This window comes from Schistocerca gregaria, chromosome X (assembly GCF_023897955.1).
Source record: "Schistocerca gregaria isolate iqSchGreg1 chromosome X, iqSchGreg1.2, whole genome shotgun sequence".
NCBI lineage: Eukaryota > Metazoa > Arthropoda > Insecta > Orthoptera > Acrididae > Schistocerca > Schistocerca gregaria.
Window position 1 is genome coordinate 570,900,962 of NC_064931.1, and position 19,855 is coordinate 570,920,816.

The 19,855-nt window shown below is 42.6% G+C and overlaps 1 protein-coding gene across 1 annotated transcript in view; it reads right to left on the reverse strand.

Moving 5' to 3' along the window:
- Nucleotides 1-19,855, reverse strand: part of LOC126299097 (relaxin receptor 1) — a 756,631-nt gene that overhangs the window by 268,768 nt on the left and 468,008 nt on the right. Inside the window, exons 10-11 of the mRNA XM_049990771.1 lie at nucleotides 8,425-8,496; nucleotides 2,362-2,433 (exon numbers count right to left, since the gene is read on the reverse strand). Of these exons, the coding sequence (XP_049846728.1) occupies nucleotides 2,362-2,433; nucleotides 8,425-8,496 (144 nt within the window). The remainder of the gene's footprint in view (nucleotides 1-2,361; nucleotides 2,434-8,424; nucleotides 8,497-19,855) is intronic.

A 19,855-nucleotide genomic window follows, 5' to 3' on the forward strand; every position in this document is an offset into this window, starting at 1 on the left:
CGAAGGACACACTCCATATTAATGTCCACTAATAGGTGTCCGGTTTCTTTTGATAGTGTATATGCATTTTTGTGAAGCCTCATTTAGTGGACATTATTCCCAAGATAGCAGCGTAATGTAGACAGTGCGGACCTACATACGCTGAAAATGGTGAAGTATCATCACAGGCCAGGCTTTCCTTTTAGTGAAAACAATTTGCTGTTCTTGGGCTGAACTAACAACGGTTTCATCCACGTTACAAATATGATGTGCAAGATGAAAATGTTTACCTTGCAGTGTTTTAATGATGTTAGTAAAGTTATTTAACAAACATAATCAAGGTTTTCTCGTTCTTGTTCGTTACTGAATGTGCTCCATAAGATGGCCTCAATCTTTTTACCTCCTACTGCATCCCTATTTTTTTCCTATAACTCTTCTTTTCAGCTTATTGCGTAAACATGAGATTGTATCTTATCATTCTTTACCGCCTTATGCGGAATTTCCGTAGCAATAGGATCCCTTGCTTGTTGCTCTGATTTCCAGACATATTTTCTAACCATCTTCGTTCCATAGTACCTGAAAAAATACCAGACGACTGCAGAAGACTGTTTTGGATCGGATTTTTGCATTAGGTCAATTATAACAGTCCATAGACGGTTTCAATAGCAGTAAATAATCAACTGAAAACCTTTACAAAGGGCAGAATAAAGGATGATAGCTTTGTATATAAAATTATTTCGAAATCAGTTTGTAATATTATGAGTGATATATTTACGTAAATATCTCTTATTGGGGAAAGTAGATTAAAAATTAACTGTTGGGAAAAATGGTCACCTAGGCCCCATTTTCCAACGAGTAGCGTGGCCACGTTTCCCGACTGGATGCCATGTCGCCATTTGTGATTCACAGATGAAACTATCACACCGAAAGAAGCAAAAGCAACTGAATTTGCAAGCCAAAAGACCTTGTTTGAGCACTGATATTGCAAAAAGGTAATATGTTTAACTGAGGTAAGAAGAATGTTATAAATGACTCGTCTTACATGTTAGAACTAACCTGACCACATCCCGGTAGTCAGCACCGCTGTTGAGGGCAAAAAATTGCAACGGACACTTTTCCGGCCTCGCCATGTTATACTACCTTCCCCTACAAATCGTTATACAAGAAACCAGAAATTACTTAATTTAAGAAATAAGGACCCCTGGAATATTTTATATTATTTCTGGGTCAAGCATTGCTGATCATTTATCTCGTGGTAAATCTGTGAGCCGGAGCAGGACTGCGACTCGAAACTGGATCCTTGCCTTTGTTATGCAGTGCGCAGCCAATTGTGGTCCCCGTGCAAGCCTAGAAGCTACACCACGTCACTCGTATCTCATCACAAGTCCGAGTTCCGCCCCGGTGCTCAGTTTTAACTTCTCACAAGTGTTCACAACAGCTTATACTTCGACAAAGGTAGAAAAATATCATTTCGACCCGCAAAGCGTAGGTGGAAAACTACTTACCATATGGGTTCCCAACTTTGTAGGAATGATGTTCAGACTGCGCGCTGTACGATTTACGTTGTTAGTAATGGTAGTGTCACGACTTGCCGTTAGACGCTGGTACTGGCACTGTGACGTAGGATGGAACCACAAGCATTAGTTATTACAGTTGCAGACAGTCAACATATTTCTGGCCTGGGTGAGCAGAGCATTAACCGTAAAGCTTTTTTAGCAAAATAGCAGTAATAGTGCTGTTGCTCTTCGCGAGCATCGACGCATTGAAGTAACACGGAGAGTTTCTCTTTCCGCAGAGAGGTTGAAGAATATGATTGGGAAGCTTGGATTAACTGGCTATTTGGGAATTGCTTCTGGGAAAGGCCGACGACCATTTGCACCAGAAATTGTCGAAGAAGTTACTACTTCCATGGCTGAGACTGCTGAATTCAATCAGTGATCTTCAAGTAGTGCACGAGCCGTGTGACGACAGCTGGACACTCCACGGTCCACTGTTCGAAAAGTGCTGAGAACTGCTGTGAAATAGTATCTTTTGTGCGGTTCCAGGTTGTGGTGGATGCACATTGTCATCACATTGAGCAACTTTTGTAAGCTAGAACGTAAACGCAGCACAGAATTAACAAATGTTACCCTGTCCTGTGGAAACATGTGTTTCTTTTAATGATTTCTATGTAATTTCTCTTCTGCATATCTTACAAATGTTTTCACCAAGTTTCAATGTCCTACGGTCACTAGTCTTTCATGGGGCCTGTCAACCAGCGAAAGGTTAATTGTTACAAACCTGAAGGCCTGTGTAACAACGTAACTAGCGAGAGCTAAGGAATAATTATAAGACACAATTTAATTTTAAAAAAATGTTTGGAGTTTCGTGCAGAATACTTACAATCTGCTGAGGGTCCCGAGTGGTAAGAACACCCTGTTCTGTAGCGTCATGAGCTGGTTCTCTGATATATCTCTGAAAACAAACGAGAGCCATCAGTTAACACAAATACATCTCTGTCTTCCGATGCCTTGCGCCATTATGATATGAATAGTAATGTAGTTTTTTCCTACGCATTAACATTAAATGCGAATAAATAGAATGAATACAAATGAGACTTGATTGCTCTACTCGTTCACTCGCGAGGTCGTTTATTGCTACACTGTCCAGTCACATTAGTGTGACCATCTGTCGAAAGCCGGATGGACCACCTTTTACAGCGCGGACTGCTGCGAGACGTGCAGGAAGAGTCAGTGGGGACCTGAAAGGTACCGACAGGTGTGTGGAGCCACGTCGACTTCAAAACCGTGCTCTCCTGTGCTAGGTTTCTCGGTTGCGGGTCCACGACGAGAATAGATCGATCGAGGTGGTCCCACAGATTCTCGATTGGGTTCAAAGCCGGGAAGTCTGTTGTCCAGGCGAGTACGGTAAACTAGTCCTGGTGATCTTCGAACCACGCACGTACACTGCGAACTGTGGGACACGTTGCATTGTCCTGCTGGTAAATGCCGTCGTGTCGGGGAGAAATAAACTGCATGTGGGGGTGGATATGACAGACGCATATTTGTATTGCCGGCCGCGGTGGTCTCGCGGTTCTAGGCGCGCAGTCCGTAACCGCGCGACTTCTACGGTCGCAGGTTCGAATCCAGCCTCAGGCATGGATGTGTGTGGTGTCCTTAGGTTAGTTCGGTTTAAGAAGACTAAGTTCTAGGGGACTGATGACCACAGCTGTTAAGTCCCATAGTGCTCAGAGCCATTTCAACGCATATTTGTATTGATCCACTGTGCCGTCCAGAATGACGAGATCACCCAGCGAATCCAAAGGAAACATCCCTAGACCATGTGGTTTCGTAAACTTTCCCGGCGTAATAACTTCTGATATACTTCACGGGTTTGCAGCCAGATCATGCCGTCGTCCTGACACAATATTTCGGCGGACCAGCTGGCCGCCGTCTTCAGGTGAGTTAATGCTAGTGCATTGCCTCGCCGGAACTGAAATCCAGCCACAATGACGGAAACCTTTATACACCATGAAGAGAGCACCGAGCGTGCGTGAAATGATGGGCAGCGCCTCCTGGCGGCAAGTAGACACGCAGCGCGCCGGTGGGAGAAGACGGCAGAAACGATAAATCGCAACAGCACTAGCTGGAAGAATCCAATGATCGAAAAGAAGACCATTGTTGTTTAATGTCGGGCAAGTGGCGGAACATTGCTTTAACGAAGGACATAGGATGATGTATGAAAAGACACAATTGATCTCTCTTGCTTCTCGCTATTGGGAATGTCTTCTTGAAGAATCGATTTAAATTAGATTATCCAGTAATATTATTAACAGGGATAAAGGTTTTCCTCTACGTAAGATATGGAATCCGATTTTGTCTGACATTCAACAACAACGGTCTTCTTTTCGATTACTGGATTCTTCCAACTAGTGCTGTTGCGATTTATCGCTTCTGCCGTCTTCTCCCACCGGCGCGATGTGTGTTTACTTGCCGCCTGGACGCGCTGCCCATCATCTCGCGCACGCGCGGTGCGCTCTTCATGGTGTATAAAGGTTTCCGACGTTGGGGCTGGATTTCAGTCCCGGCGAGGCAGTGCACTAGCGTTGACCAGCTGGTCCGCCGAAATATTGTGTGAGGACGACGACATGATCCGGCTGCAAACCCGTGAAGAATATCATCCCTAGGCCATCCTCCAGCCTGGACGCTTCTGACAATTGTTGCAGGATGTCAGTTTTCAGACGTTTTACACCATACACGTCAATGGCCATCTATTCGATGGGGCATAAAACGTGGCAAAGGCCACCTGTCGCCATTCAGTGGCTATCCATTAGCGGTACAGGCGTTCAAATTCCAGCCTTCGTTGCCGCAGAACAACAGTCAGCGGGGCGCATAGAACCAGGCGCCTGCTGCGGAGCCGATACACAGCAACGTTCGCTGAACGGTCGTTGAGAAGACATTGTTAGTAGCCCCTTGGTTCATACGGCCAGTCAGTTCGCCAAGAGTTGCACGTGTACTCGTCCATACACATATCCGCATCTTTCTTCACCCCTATTATCTACGGCCTGCGGTGCACCAAAGTTGCCTCGGCTCCGTTTATGGAGAGCAATATTTTGCCATGAACGGCATGTTTAACCACGACGGCACGATAATAGTTTACAAACTTGCCAGTTTCGGAAATGCTTCCATCCTTGGCCCGAAATCCAATTATCATACCTTTCTAGATGACAGATAAATCGCTCCGTTTACGCATTACGATAAGGATTGCACTGTTTCCCGCATCGTCCGACACACTTTATGCAATGTGCATATCAATACAACCGGCAAATGCAGGGACGAATTCCCGACTGAAAGTGGTGGAAAAAAGTCCTAGGAACATGTGTCCGGAAATGGACGGTGTGCGTGCAACGACAGCAAATCGTCCCAGAAAACAGTACAGAGCTGCATCGCGTCCACGTCCCAACAGACGTTGAAATGGCCTTCATGGAATGCAATGTACGCGTTCATGCTCCACATCATGGATTGCCGCACTCTTTCGCACGTTCCGGCATGTCTCTGAACAGCCTCGTGGACGTCGTGAACACGCTGTTGAAGCGTATGCGCAATAGAAACTGGTTCAATACACAGTGCTTTTCATATGACCCCAGAAGAAGAAATCTAGGTGGTTTAAGTCCGCTGATCTAGCAGGCCATGTTACACGGCCTCCGCGTCCAATCCCACGTCCGGATAAGATGTTGTTGATGTACCGGCCGTTGTGGCCGAGCGGTTCTAGGTGCTACAGTCTGGAACCCTGCGACCGCTACGGTCGCAGGTTCGAGTCCTGCCTCGGGCATGGATGTGCGTGATGTCCTTAGGTTACTTAGGTTTAAGTAGTTCTAAGTTCTAGGGGACTGATGACCTCAGATGTTAAGTCCCATAGTGCTCAGAGCTATTTGAACCATTTGTTGTTGATGTGTCTCAACATCCTGTAGATCCTGGTCCTCTAAATCTGGTGTACGCACAGTCCGCCGCCTCCCTGAACGTTCTGAAAGGACCCATGACCACAAAGACGCCCAAAAAGGGTTTGAAATGTTTTGTGACGTGGTTAGTGTATGTGAGGATACTTGTTTTGTTATAGCCGTGCTGCCTTTCGACCGTTTCCATCTGCCTGGCTTGTTCCCGACAAGAATACCGGACCAATCTGCTGCTTACAGTACGCTGCGTCAGTAACACAGCCTGAAACACACAAGGAATACACGGCACGTAGTCAGGGGAACTTCCATTCGTCAGCGCAATGGACACATGTTTGTAGGACTTTTTTTCTCCATTACCAGTCAGGAATGCGTCCCCGCAGTTTTTCGCTTTTATTAACGTTCACCTTGTATACCCTACTCTACTAGTGCTGCTACCGGCCGTCTGTGAGTGGTTAATGCACGTCGGCGCCGAACATAGGCGGTGCCCACATAGATGTGACAGGACCGTGTATTATGTTGGTTGCGAGGCCGCTACGCGAGTAGAAATTGTGCTCAGACATGACACTAAGAAAATGTCCAACCACGTACTGAAATGAGAGGAGTAATGTGGACTATCTGAGAGGATGATAGTGGACGGAGATATACACTAAGAAGAAAGCTGATTGTTTCTTTGCTGCACCTACTGGTTGTAAATGTTCATGGGTGGCGTGCTACAACACGCGGATCAAACATGCGCTATCAAAAATGTTCAAATGTGTGTGAAATCTTATGAAACTTAACTGCTAAGGTCATCAGTCCCTAAGCTTACACACTACTTAACCTAAATTATTCTAAGAACAAACACATACACCCATGCCCGAGGGAGGACTAGAACTTCCACCGAGATCAGCATCATGACTGCAGTGCCCCAGACCGCTCGGCTAATCCCGCACGGTCATTCGCTATCGGTCAAATGTTTTCGATTAGCCATGAAAAAAGCTTGAAACTTTATTTCGATGCACAAACACTTCATACAAACTAAATGGACCAACAAAATAAGTATTTTCTCTTTTTATGATTAAGTACAATACATTACGGTTCACATTTTAGCATCTTCAAAGTATCCACCATTTTCTCTCAGAACAGCTGCACCATCTCTTGGCATTCTGGAGATAAGATTTTGAAGTGTTTTTGCAGACATTGCAGTCCATCACGTCTGTAAATTATTCCATAGATCTTCAACATTAGATGACCTCAGTTTTCTGACCTCTCTGTGAAATTTATCCCATAAGAATTCAATGTCATTTAGGTCAGGTTGCTGACTTGGCCAGATCATATTATTTAGTTCCCTACATTTTCATTTTCTGTTGACATACCCTCTGCACAATTTAGAAGCATGATTGGGACCTTTCAGAACAAACCTACGACTAAACGAGCAATAATTCTCTTGCGTGAGGGAACTGCATTGTTGATGAGTAAGCCACGGTATCCTTCCTTCTTTTATGTCCCATTAATTCTCACTAGACCACCAACGTTATCAACCAAAAACATCCTCACACCACGGCAGACCCTCCACTACGCGTCACCGTTGGCGTCAGACACTACTCTTCATACGTTCACCACAAAGTTGACGAACAAACATCGATGGCTTCTAAAAACTTCAAACGTAGACTCGTCTTTGAACAATATCTTGTAGCATTGCTGCACACTCAAGTTGTTATGTTTCTTTACGTAATAAAGAGCTTTTGTCCGCTATACAGCTGTTTGTTCAGGGAGATGGGGTTGCACTGTTGGGACAGAGATTGGAGCTGTTCACGTACTATTTACTTCCTGTCAGATTTCAGGTGCCGTACGAGTCCTCTGACGTTTACTTTGCACACGTTTGAACTGATCCTCCGTGCATGATGTTAATCGGGACCTCCAGATCACGACACTCTTTCACTGGCAGCAGTTTGCTTAAACCGCTGCAACGTATACACCAATGCAGACTGTTCTAGGCAAACGTTTGTTGCTACTGGCTTACTAGAATAGCCTTCCTGATGCAGAGCTACAATTACTACACGTTTTTCAATTCCAGGCTCTTGCTTCAATTCATTAAGGGTTGTATGGTTGAACCTGATCACGTATACAAACACACTGCTAGAAGCACACAATGTCTTGTAAACTAACACCAAATGATCGTATACAGATAGCCGACTTAATGAGGCCCATTCGAATGGAACCGTCTTAGTTTGCCCCTCTAAGCGAAGAACCAGTCAAGTTCACAACAGAGGCCCATCATTACATGTTTGCACATGCTTTATTATCAGTATGGGAATATTACAGAATACCCAAAACGAAATCCATCTTTTAACCACAAATTCGTAGTTGCGATAAGTGACTGAAAATTTTGACCGGTAATATAAGTGAAGCAAAAAGGAGCTTATTAGCAATTCACAGCACATAAATGAGCGACTAATCAATCCTCTTGGATATCAAAGGTAAGGCGATCCGCGATCAGCGTGCTTCACTAGGACTGGATGTATGCTCTTGCCTTCCTCAGATCTTTGAACTACGATTCCTCCAGTATTATGCGATGGCCTACGGTTTAATGTGGCCTCCTTACCACGCTGCAACTTGATATTTTTCCCACACACAAACTGTTTCCGGAAAGAAAAGAGAGTGACTGTGGTTTTCAATTTGGACATTTGCTGTTCTAGGTGGATACAATTTATCCACCTAGCAAAACAATAAAGAAATAATGTTGACATCATACTGTTAATAAGATATCAATTTCATGCAGTAAATTTCACATGAGCGATTCGTACATTCCTTAACACACACACACACACACACACACACACACACACACACACACACACACACATACACACACACGCGCGCGCGCTCGTGCGCGACGCAGACGTTATATGTAATATACAGACAGGTTAAATAACTGGATACAACTGATACAGGAAAGAGAATGAGCGTCCATTTGCATAACTGAGACAGGAGATTCTCCCATACAATACAACGAGCAAATTTTATTTACTTACAAGTGTTCCAGATGTTTCTGGTTCCTAAACGCATTAACATCTATTGATCGGATGGCATTTCTTCTCAGGTTCCTAAAAAAAAGAGAGAAAAAAGAATCAATTTCAACATATTTCTCGTAAAAAGTTTAAGTACACTGAATTTAAAATGTTGAATACGAACCACAAACATTTCATTGACATCTGGTTTATGTATACCATGCGCTATGAAATAATGCTCATGAACAAGTAAAATGGTATTACTGTTCTACACCAAATTTTCTCCAGTGCAGATTCTCGCCCTTTTATTGCAGCTCACATTTCATTTCTAGCTATGTAAATTCGTTAGAAAGAATTCTATCTGCGCTCTTGCAGGGGAACATTTTTAAACATTATTTCCGCCATTTTGCACTTTTTATGGCACTGCAGAATACCGAGAAATGAGTGTAGCTGCAATAACACCATAATTGAAGAACAGTAAAGATGATTACATCTACATCAGCGCCTACGAGCCACCGTAGCATGTGGAGCGAAGTGCACACAGTGTACAAGCGTCTTCATATTCCATTCGTGAATTTGACTCCTTATAGCTGCATAATTTCAGGACCGTAACATTTTTATGCTCTATATGTACCACTGACTCTTTTTTTTTAAATTATAGGCCTTCTCTCACTTCGTATAACGATTTATGAATCTTCGAAGCTATTTATTTTGCGGCTAACCGAATGGCCCACGTTCATTTTCCGTCCACGTCGGACATTTTCTCTGTTTGTGGACTGGGTGTTGTGTTGCCCTCGCGTTCGTATCGTCATAATTGACATTCCATTATTGAGAGGGCTGTATGGGCAAATCCCTAAAACCAGTAAATAAAAGAAAAAATAATTTACAAATCCCTTTACGTCACTACACATTGTTGATTCCACTGAATGTACATTGTTTATGCTCTAAAATTGAAGCACCTGTCTCTGTTACGCATCTCAAAGCTTTCAAAAGCTCGCTTTATAGAGAATAATCATAAATGCAAAATTCCATGGGAAATTTAACAAAAGCTATGTTTCTACTACTTGGAAATCGTAGGTGAAGATATAAACGACAATAATGTTTCAATCAGCTCTGGAGCGTGCATGGACGAGGAAGCAATTGAGTTAAGTACCAGATTGATTCCCACCATTACAGACTTGACTGCCATTCTCCAACGGCATTGGCACTTGTTCCCGCGCGCCGACCACCTGTTACGTACTTTGTACGTGGCTCATTTCGTTCACTAATCAATAAGCACAGCCACTCCAGATAGATAGGACTTTCAAACGTCTGTGTTGGAGCAACAAAACCATGGCAGAAAATGAGTGAGACTGTTCCAAAAGTTTTTAATCATCAATCTTGGCTTGCGTTAACGGGGAATACAATAGAGAATTCGACAATGACCGACCTCTCTCCTGGCGTGCTAATTTCAATCCCCAAGAATGAAATTTTTAGCTTTTTAAGCATGCAGAATTTTATTTTCAAATATTAAGATGTTTAACTTTGGAGAATGGAGAGACTTTACAAGAAAGAAGAATTGTATTTAGTTTTTATTTTGTTTTCAAGAGAGAAGGTGTTCAGTTTTCCTAGGAAACAGCCATTGAAAGCAAGAATTGCAAGCCTACGAACCAATGCTTATGGTGCTAATGATTTGTCAATCAGAAGGATGGGCTGAAGGTGTAGATGGAGGCCCATTAAAAAAATTGCTAAGTCAACTACAAGAGATAATTAGGAAGTCCCGATTCGAAACCCGGTCTGGCAAAAATTTCCAGTAGTCACTAAATATTCGTTACATAGTAGGTTTATCATGCCTGAGCGGTTTGATATCATCTCATGTTTTTGTATCATCATCCCCATCGATTCATTAATTTCATGTCAGTACATTTAATTCATCTCAAATAAGTAAGAACTGATATGCTGTATTCCTTTTGACGCTGAATAGAAATGAAAAATAATTACCGGCGTGTAGTTCCCTAGCTAGTAAATAAGTGGGAGATGTGACTACGAAGGCTTTCCCGGCGTAATAATTGATAATATTCTTCTCGGGTATGCAGCCGGATCATAACGTCTTCATGAAACAATATTTCCGCGGTCCAACTGGCCGCCATCTTCAGGTGAGAGTGCTGGTGCACGATCTCGCCGGAACTGACTTCCCAGCGCAAGCGGCGGCCCCTATATAGGCCGCAGAAGACCCACAACGCGTGCGCGAGAAGGTGCCGTAACTGCCCTCTAGCGCAGTAGACATACTTCGCCGCCAGTGATGGAAACAGGCGAAATCGAGATATCGCTGTCAAAAATTAAAAATAAAAATAAATAAAAATGCTCCTAGCTGTCATCCATCGTTCCAGCGTACGGGGGTCCTGCAGACGTTGGCGAGAAGAGCTTATGCCATTTCAGATGGAGAAAGCTTGACACAAGAATTGGACCATCTTAAGATTGTGTTCAAGCAGAATGGCTATACAGATAAACAGATCCGTCGTGCTTTCCAGTTTGGACCTTCGCCTGAATCACCAGAAGATACCTGCAAATCGGTAGCTTTTCTGCCTTATGCTGGGAGCATTTCGTCGAAGATAGGAAGGATTCTGAAAAGATATCACATCAAAAGTATTTTTCGTCCGCCAGCCAAGATTAGAGCGCTCCTTGGCTCTGTTAAGGATGACTTGGGCTTGAGGAAGCCCGGTGTTTACAAGATCCCTTGCCACTGTGGAAAGGCTTATATTGGTCAGGCAATCCGGACCATTCAGGAGCGATGTGTTGAGCATCAGCGGCACACAAGGCTGCTTCAACCTGAGAAGTCTGCAGTGGCGGAACACTGTCTCACCGAGAGACACAGAAAACTATATGACGAGACACAAATGGTTGCCCCTGCATCTCGCTATTGGGACTGTATTTTAAAAGAATCCATAGAGATTCGGTTATCTGACAATCTTATTAATAGAGACAAGGGTTTTCTTTTAAGTAGGACTTGGGACCCAGTGTTATCTGACATTAAAAAACAACGGTCTGTGGTTCTATCGTCGGAATAAAATTTTTATTTATTTTTATTTTTAATTTTTGACAGCGATATCTCGATTTCGCCTGTTTCCATCACTGGCGGCGAAGTATGTCTACTGCGCTAGAGGGCAGTTACGGCACCTTCTCGCGCACGCGTTGTGGGTCTTCTGCGGCCTATATAGGGGCCGCCGCTTGCGCTGGGAAGTCAGTTCCGGCGAGATCGTGCACCAGCACTCTCACCTGAAGATGGCGGCCAGTTGGACCGCGGAAATATTGTGTCATGAAGACGTTATGATCCGGCTGCATACCCGAGAAGAATATTATCAAGTGGGTGATGTTAACCCCTCACTTCTGTTTAAAAGGTGAAATAAAACGTAGAACAGTGGGAGAATGCGTTAGCCTGTAGGGATAGCTGAATTTTCCGGTAAGATGGAAATTTATAACCATTCGAAGAATGAAAGAAAGAAAGTTAGTAGGGAAGATAGTACACGAAATGTGAACTTACGAAAAAAATACACGAAACTGAGGCTTCTAATATTACATAGATATGGATCATAGTGTTCCAGAGGTTAGCATTATCAATAGAAAAGTACGTTGGCCGTGTAACAACACAGTGAATGATATCCGACACGAATATCATCACAGCTGAAACTGACATTTTAATAACGCACTTTTGTATGCAAAGTTTACCTAGAGGGTCGAGTTTGATGCTTTGAACCTTTGTTGGAAAGAGATAGTAATTTACTGAAATGACGATACTCTTTTCTATTAAGTATTATTCTAATGAGTTCACAAGGACAATAATCTAACTTCTGTTGTGACGTCCACCAAACTTAGAATCCATTTCGAGTGAGCCAGTGCACGGCGAAGATGATGAAAGTACCTTATGTACAAACTTACTGTTGTCGAATGAGCATTCCTCCATGCTCTGCAAGAAGAGTACGTATACTGCCAGCAGAGGGAATGTGATCCGTACGCTACCATTAATTAGGAAAAATCATAGCATCAGTAACAATTACTGAAATCATAAAGGTATTTGCATGAAAGTTGAGTACGTTTTTACCACAGTGGTGTCTAATGATATATGTCTGCAAAAGGATCCTATTGTGGCCTATAATACTTCAGATACCTGTTCCATCTCGACATGAGTCCAGCCATAACTTATAAGACGCGTCCCACCAACAACACAGTTTTCCAGACCCGTCATTTCTCTTACGGAGAATGGAATTCTACGACGTTAGAGGCCAGGCCATGTTATTGCGTAACTGTGGCCAATGCATAACGAGGGACATATATCAGAACGATGTCGAGAATTTTTGAACCAGCAGGGGTCGAGGAACTGGACTGTAACATATTTCAACACCGATGCACAATAACTAACTAGCGAACACACAGCAATGCAGGTCAAAAAGACTATTTACGGTAAGGTAGAGGCTTTGTGGTCAGCATACACTCTACAAACTACCGTTTTCCGAGGGTAATGTCGCCGGCCGAGCGGTTCTAGGCGCTTCAGTCCGGAACCACGCAGCTGCTACGGTCGCAGGTTCGAATCTTGCCTCGGGCATGGATGTGTGTGTTGTCCTCAGGTTAGTTAGGTTTAAGTAGTTCTAAGTTCTAGGGGACTGATGACCTCAGATGTTAAATCCCATAGTCCTTAGAGCCATTTGAACCATTTGAAGGTAATGTCAATGATAACTGGCGAAATGTAAAGTTTCCAATTGTGAAAGATAGTCTGGCACGAGAATACAAACTGGAAATTATTGCCTGTATACGAGTCGTGTTGCTGTAGCCACGTGTACGAGACAGTATGGGTATGAAGACGATAGAGAAAGTCATCGAAAACGCCATAGAAAACTTATGGGCGGAGACTGAGCAGTTGCATGACCTCATCTAAGCACCAGAGACGACCTTTGGAACAAGGTTATAACTGCGTAAGCGAAGGTGACAGAAAGTGAGCGATTTAATGTCCACCTGCCGTCCTGCACGCACATGTTTTCTATAGTCGAAGAGCACAGGAGGATATGTCAAGTGCCGAAAGAAACCTTTCTAAGGGACGAACAGTCTAACGTAGAACCTTTATCTCTTTGAAGTGTTAGTTTCGGATTCTGCACATGAAACAAATTAACATAGGTCCTCAAAAAAATGACTTGTAATATGGGATCCGAACCAAACACACTAGTGCCGTAACGTTCCAGCTTTTCCACTATTCCAATGAACTACTGATCTATAACAGTATCTACTACAACTTGTCACTTCTGCGTCCTAGACTCCAATTCCACATGAGGTTCCTTTTCCATACCTCGAATCCAAGGAAACCGATGGCACAGGTTTTTTTGAGGAGCATACTTCGTGCTGAGTAACAGTCACACACACGTTTTGTACTTGTAAGCAATAATGTACTCCTTTTAAGGTGATTGTTCCTTTTGTAAATTCACGGGTAGCCCAAATTTTAGGTCCAGCCAATTTTTGTGCTGTGAATGAATCTCTAAATGGACGAAATTGGTCTGGCATAATATCTAAACGGAAGTCTAAAATAACAGCGCAGATATGAGTGCGTGGTTCAAATCTTAAACCATATGATGAAGTAGTTTCGTGAAATGCATTAAAATCTCGATTCCACAGGCTTTGAGAGCAGTAGTGATCCTTATCACTAGTGCTACATGCATAGCATTGCATTGTCATTTGATGCAAAGGGAATGACTCACGCCGGCCGCGGTGGTCTCGCGGTTCTAGGCGCTCAGTCCGGAGCCGCGCGACTGCTATGGCCGCAGGTTCAAATCCTCCCTCGGGCATGGATGTGTGTGTTGTCCTTAGGTTAGTTAGGTTTAAGTAGTTCTAAGTTCTAGGGGACTGATGACCTAAGATGTTAAGTCCCATAGTGCTCAGAGCCATTTGAACCATTTTTTTGAATGACTCACAGTCAAAACATTAACTTATTAATGGAGTCAGAAGAATATTAAAGAAGACATTTGCCTGCGAAAAGGATTGCTGAGCTTAACATGCATTTGGGAAGGAGAATAAGCGAAACAGTGTGTTGCACACTATACAATGAAAACAAATGCGGTAAAGCTTCTGTTGGCAAACCTCTTATAACGCTGAGAAACACAAAGCAGAATCTTCAGTGGTGCAAGGAGCAGAAGAAAAGGACTACCGACGAGTGAAAATATGTAATGTGTTCTAAGAGGCTATTTCTACACTGTCTTGCACTTTAGAATTTTTTCGTATAGTGCACAATTCCGACTATACTCCTTCAATTTTAAAATGCCTTGGAAGTTTTGTCATATTTTGGATAGTCATATTATTGTTTGCCCCCACCCCAGGTACTACTCTTATACTAATGCTATAACTGGGAAGGTCGTTTAAACCGTTTAAAATGACCGTATTCATTCAAAGCCAGAAACTGTTCACAACAGGGAATGATACATTCCAAGATGATAATGTCCCCTTTCAACTTGCCAGAATTGTCAAAGTTGCCCTTGGCCTCCAGACGTTGGAACAGAACGTCCTTCCTGGCCTGCTAAAAGTCATTCGAGTATTACCGATCGTCTGTGTCCTCAAATAAAAAGAAATGAAATTGAACTGTTTCTTTACAAAGAAAGTTGTAGACTCCTGTTGATCGTTACCCAGTATGTGAATGCATCAATATCTAGAAAGATTCAAGCTGTTTTAAATTTCAAAGGTGGCCCTACACTATTAGGTGGCGTTTGTATAGCTTGAACCGTTTATACAGTACCAGTTACGTCGATACTGGAAAGCCTACACGACAGGTAATTTGCCAAATGTCATTCCTAACATGTCACTTAGACTACTACTTGCAGTTAGCTACTTGTAATTTCCTATTACTCCTGTCGTGAACGCTTTACTTTGTTTGTAATCTGTTTAGAAAATCTGCGCAGCATTAATTGCCCTCTGCTTGAGTGCAATAACAGTTGTCGGGTGAACCGGTTGAAAGTTTGATCGTTTGCTGTAAGCACTCAGTGGCTTGCATGCTGCTGCACATGGCGAGGGTGAAAGCGGAAGAGACGCCTGGTCGGTAATTAGCAACTGCAGTACAGTAATCACGTGTCTCATTGTTACAACTGCCAGCGAGGCACATCCCAGCTACTGTGTAATAGCTACTCTGTAATCTCAAAGAAACGTTTATGGGGGACATTCTACATCGCCAGCAAGTATAAGATGTGAGCATTGCAGTGCGGTATGCACTATAACTGAAGTGTGTTGTTTTCAGGATGGTAGAATATGTGTAGCGTCAAGATTGTGTCGAAGCTACTTTGGAGGAAGAAAATTACATTACATTCATAAGCCTATAGATTTCGTGGTCGTTGTCACTGAAGGTAAAATCTTTCGGGTTATTATGCAGCGAGTGTTTAGCCACCCACGAACACCTCACGATTTCTGAAGAAGGTCCAAACGTCAAATATCGAACAGGAAGTTTGAAGAGGAATACGACGTCGCCTGATAACAAAGAAGATTTTATTTTCAAATAAGGTAATAGTTTATCTGCCCATGAAGTTTGAGTCATTAGATACGGAATAATATTTAGGAAGGACAACAATTCACGAGTAAAAAAATTACGAGTAAATCGGGAAACCATAATCCGTGTTTGAATCCAAGTCCTAGCCTAACCTTAACTTGTATTGATACATCTAGGGCAGTGGTTCCCAACCTGGGGGTAATTACCCCATAAGGGGTAAAATGAAATTTTCTGCCTGACCGTGTGGCCGAGCGGTTCTAGGCGCTTCAATCTGGAACCGCGCGACTGCTACGGTCGCAAGTTCGAATCATGCCTCGGCCATGGATGTGTGTGATGTCCTTAGGTTAGTTAGGTTTAAGTAGTTCTAAGTTCTAGGGGACTGATGACCTCAGATATTAAGTCCCATAGTGCTCAGAGCCATTTGAACCATTTTTTGAAATTTTCTAAGGGGTAAAAACAAAAGAATTCGATTGGTGTTATGGGTACGAAATTAAATTATTTTTCAAATATCGTTATTACTATCGCTATTTCGTAGGAATGTAATAATTATTTCTAAGTTACCAGTCATTATCTTTTTTTCAACCACGAGCATTAACCCGTGACGCAATTTGATTGAGGTTAAAGCTTATGAAACGAACGTATGAAAATCTTCTACTCACATAGTTCGCTCTTTAGACACAATTATTTTACTTTGCACCATTCATCTATGAGGCAAAAATTAAGACGTATACATCAGATATGCTTCGACATCTCATCCGGTAGTTCCTGCAACGGACTACAAATTGGCAGCAGATAATGCATCTAATTGACGGCACGACGCCACAGTAACTACGTAATGGTTAATAAATTGTTGTGGCCCTTCACAATGTTATTATTATTAGTAGTAGTAGTTGTCAGACACAAAGCTTTGGCAGCTAAGGTCTTCCCATTTCAACCAGTTTAGAAGTAAGGAGTCAAGCAAAGGAGTAATTTACAAACAGTAAGGGGTGCGCACGAATTTTAATTCGGTTGCTTTTAAATTGTGATGTACAATGTGGGTGAAGTAAGAGTCGCTACGGAGAGGAGTGGTGCAGAAGAAGCATATTTTGTTACAAGTGTTTGTCTCCATTACAGACAGTTATCTTTCTTCTCTGAAGAGAATTTATAGGTAGCACTCGCGGTGCACTACTAAGTGCTTCACTATTCAATAAAAGAGGTTGTTAGGAATAAGCAAAACCATTAGTTCATAATATAATAAAATACCTACAGAAATCATATTTCGTCATTCTGAAAACAGAAGTGTTCGAACAGAATTGTTTTTCATTATAAAATTTAGTTACACTGATGTTGACGTTAGTGGTGGTTGACGGTATTAGTAATATCTCACTGCACTCAGGGGTAATGGCTTCAGGAAAGCTGGAAAACAATGATATAAGGAAACCATAACGTGGGGTGCCGAATGTTACGAAAAATAGCAAAAAGTGTTGGACACGCAAATCAGCACGAATAAAACGCGAAAACACAATGGAAAACAAAGAATTTACTTATGTATTTAGAATATTTCTGATATGTACGGGTTGGATGTTGCATATCAGTATAGTGGCGATAAGAAGTGTAATTACCACCTAGCAGTAATGCAGTACGTGTAATGATATGCGATGCTGATAATCTGCAGTGGAATAAGCAACCGCAGTTGCTGTACTCAGCATTTTATTTGCATGTGCTTCTCAGCTGCTGTCTGCAAGGCTCTGAGAGATTCTCTATCGAGCCTAGTTCCTTGGGCAGGTTATAACAATGTCGTTGTAATGTCAAGGAGACTTCGCAGGGGGAGGGGGGTCAGATAAGAAAGCTAAGGAGTGGCTTTCCTTCCAGCTGGTATCCCTCTGCCTAGGACTGGTGAAGGGCGCAAAAACTACTTTCAAGTCCCCATCTTGGATGGGTGTTCGCTCACCTGCTCTGCCACATTAGACATTGGTAACTGAAGTATTAATACGCTGAACGGATGGTCTCGACTTATGCCTACAAAATGGTTATCTTCACGAGGATTGATAAAATAGTCATACATACGGGAGTTGTGAGTTAACTATTTTCACAGATTGTACGCAAAATACTCAATAACAAAATTCCTTAGTGAACGTTAGATTATGGAATGCAGAATCAGAAGTGTCTATGTTTGGCCCAAATTCACGTCTGTTATTTCCGTTAGTTGCCATCTGTCCTGTCAAGTGAACAACCATAAGAAGTTATGTGAATAGACAGTATAGTATCACAGGTGGCAAGTTTTAATAAAGTTGACAATAAAAATTTAGTGTATTTTTCATATTTTACACGTAATTATCTTATGACATATATAAACTGGAGATTACGATGTCAATTTTGAACTCTAAGAACGCAGAGTTTATCATATTTTCAACATCCAGTTAGCTGTTCACGGTTGAAGAATACTGCATAGATTATTGAAATCTGTCATTTCATCCGTTTAGGTTCCTTTCAGATTACGCTGATACTATAGCTCCCTACTTAGCACTCATATACAACCGCTCGCTCACCGATAGATCTGTACCTACAGATTGGAAAATTGCGCAGGTCGCACCAGTGTTCAAGAAGGGTAGTAGGAGTAATCCATTTAACTACAGACCTATATCATTGACGTCGGTTTGCAGTAGGGTTTTGGAGCATATACTGTATTCAAACATTATGAATCACCTCGAAGGGAACGATATATTGACACGTAATCAGCATGGCTTCAGAAAACGTCGCTCTTGTGCAACGCAGCTACCTCTTTATTCGCACGAAGTAATGGCCGCTGTCGACAGGGGATCTCAAGTTGATTCCGTATTTCTAGATTTCCGGAAAGCTTTTGACACCGTTCCTCACAAGCGACTTCTAATCAAGCTGCGGAGCTATGGGGTATCGTCTCAGTTGTGCGACTGGATTCGTGATTTCCTGTCAGGAAGGTCGCAGTTCGTAGTAATAGACGGCAAATCATCGAGTAAAACTGAAGTGATATCAGGTGTTCCCCAGGGAAGCGTCCTGGGACCTCTGCTGTTCCTGATCTATATAAATGACCTGGGTGACAATCTGAGCAGTTCTCTTAGATTGTTCGCAGATGATGCTGTAATTTACCGTCTAGTAAGGTCATCCGAAGACCAGTATCAGTTGCAAAGCGATTTAGAAAAGATTGCTGTATGGTGTGTCAGGTGGCAGTTGACGCTAAATAACGAAAAGTGTAAGATGATCTACATGAGTTCCGAAAGAAATCCGTTGGAGTTCGATTACTCGATAAATAGTACAATTCTCAAGGCTGTCAATTCAACTAAGTACCTGGGTGTTAAAATTACGAACAACTTCAGTTGGAAGGACCACATAGATAATATTGTCGGGAAGGCGAGCCAAAGGTTGCGTTTCATTGGCAGGACACTTAGAAGATGCAACAAGTCCAATAAAGAGACAGCTTACACTACACTCGTTCGTCCTCTGTTAGAATATTGCTGCGCGGTGTGGGATCCTTACTAGGTGGGTTTGACGGAGGACATCGAAAGGGTGCAAAAAAGGGCAGCTCGTTTTGTATTGTCACGTTATAGGGGAGAGAGTGTGGCAGATATGATACACGAGTTTGGATGGAAGTCATTACAGCATAGACGTTTTTCGTCGCGGCGAGACCTTTTTACGAAATTTCAGTCACCAACTTTCTCTTCCGAATGCGAAAATATTTTGTTGAGCCCAACCTACATAGGTAGGAATGATCATCAAAATAAAATAAGAGAAATCAGAGCTCGAACAGAAAGGTTTAGGTGTTCGTTTTTCCCGCTCGCTGTTCGGGAGTGGAATAGTAGAGAGATAGTATGATTGTGGTTCGATGAACCCTCTGCCAAGCACCTAAATGTGAATTGCAGAGTAGTCATGTAGATGTAGATCTTCATTATTTTACAAATTTCGTTCTAAATCAATTTAACTGTGTATTTAGTCAGAGAAAAAGAAAACGAA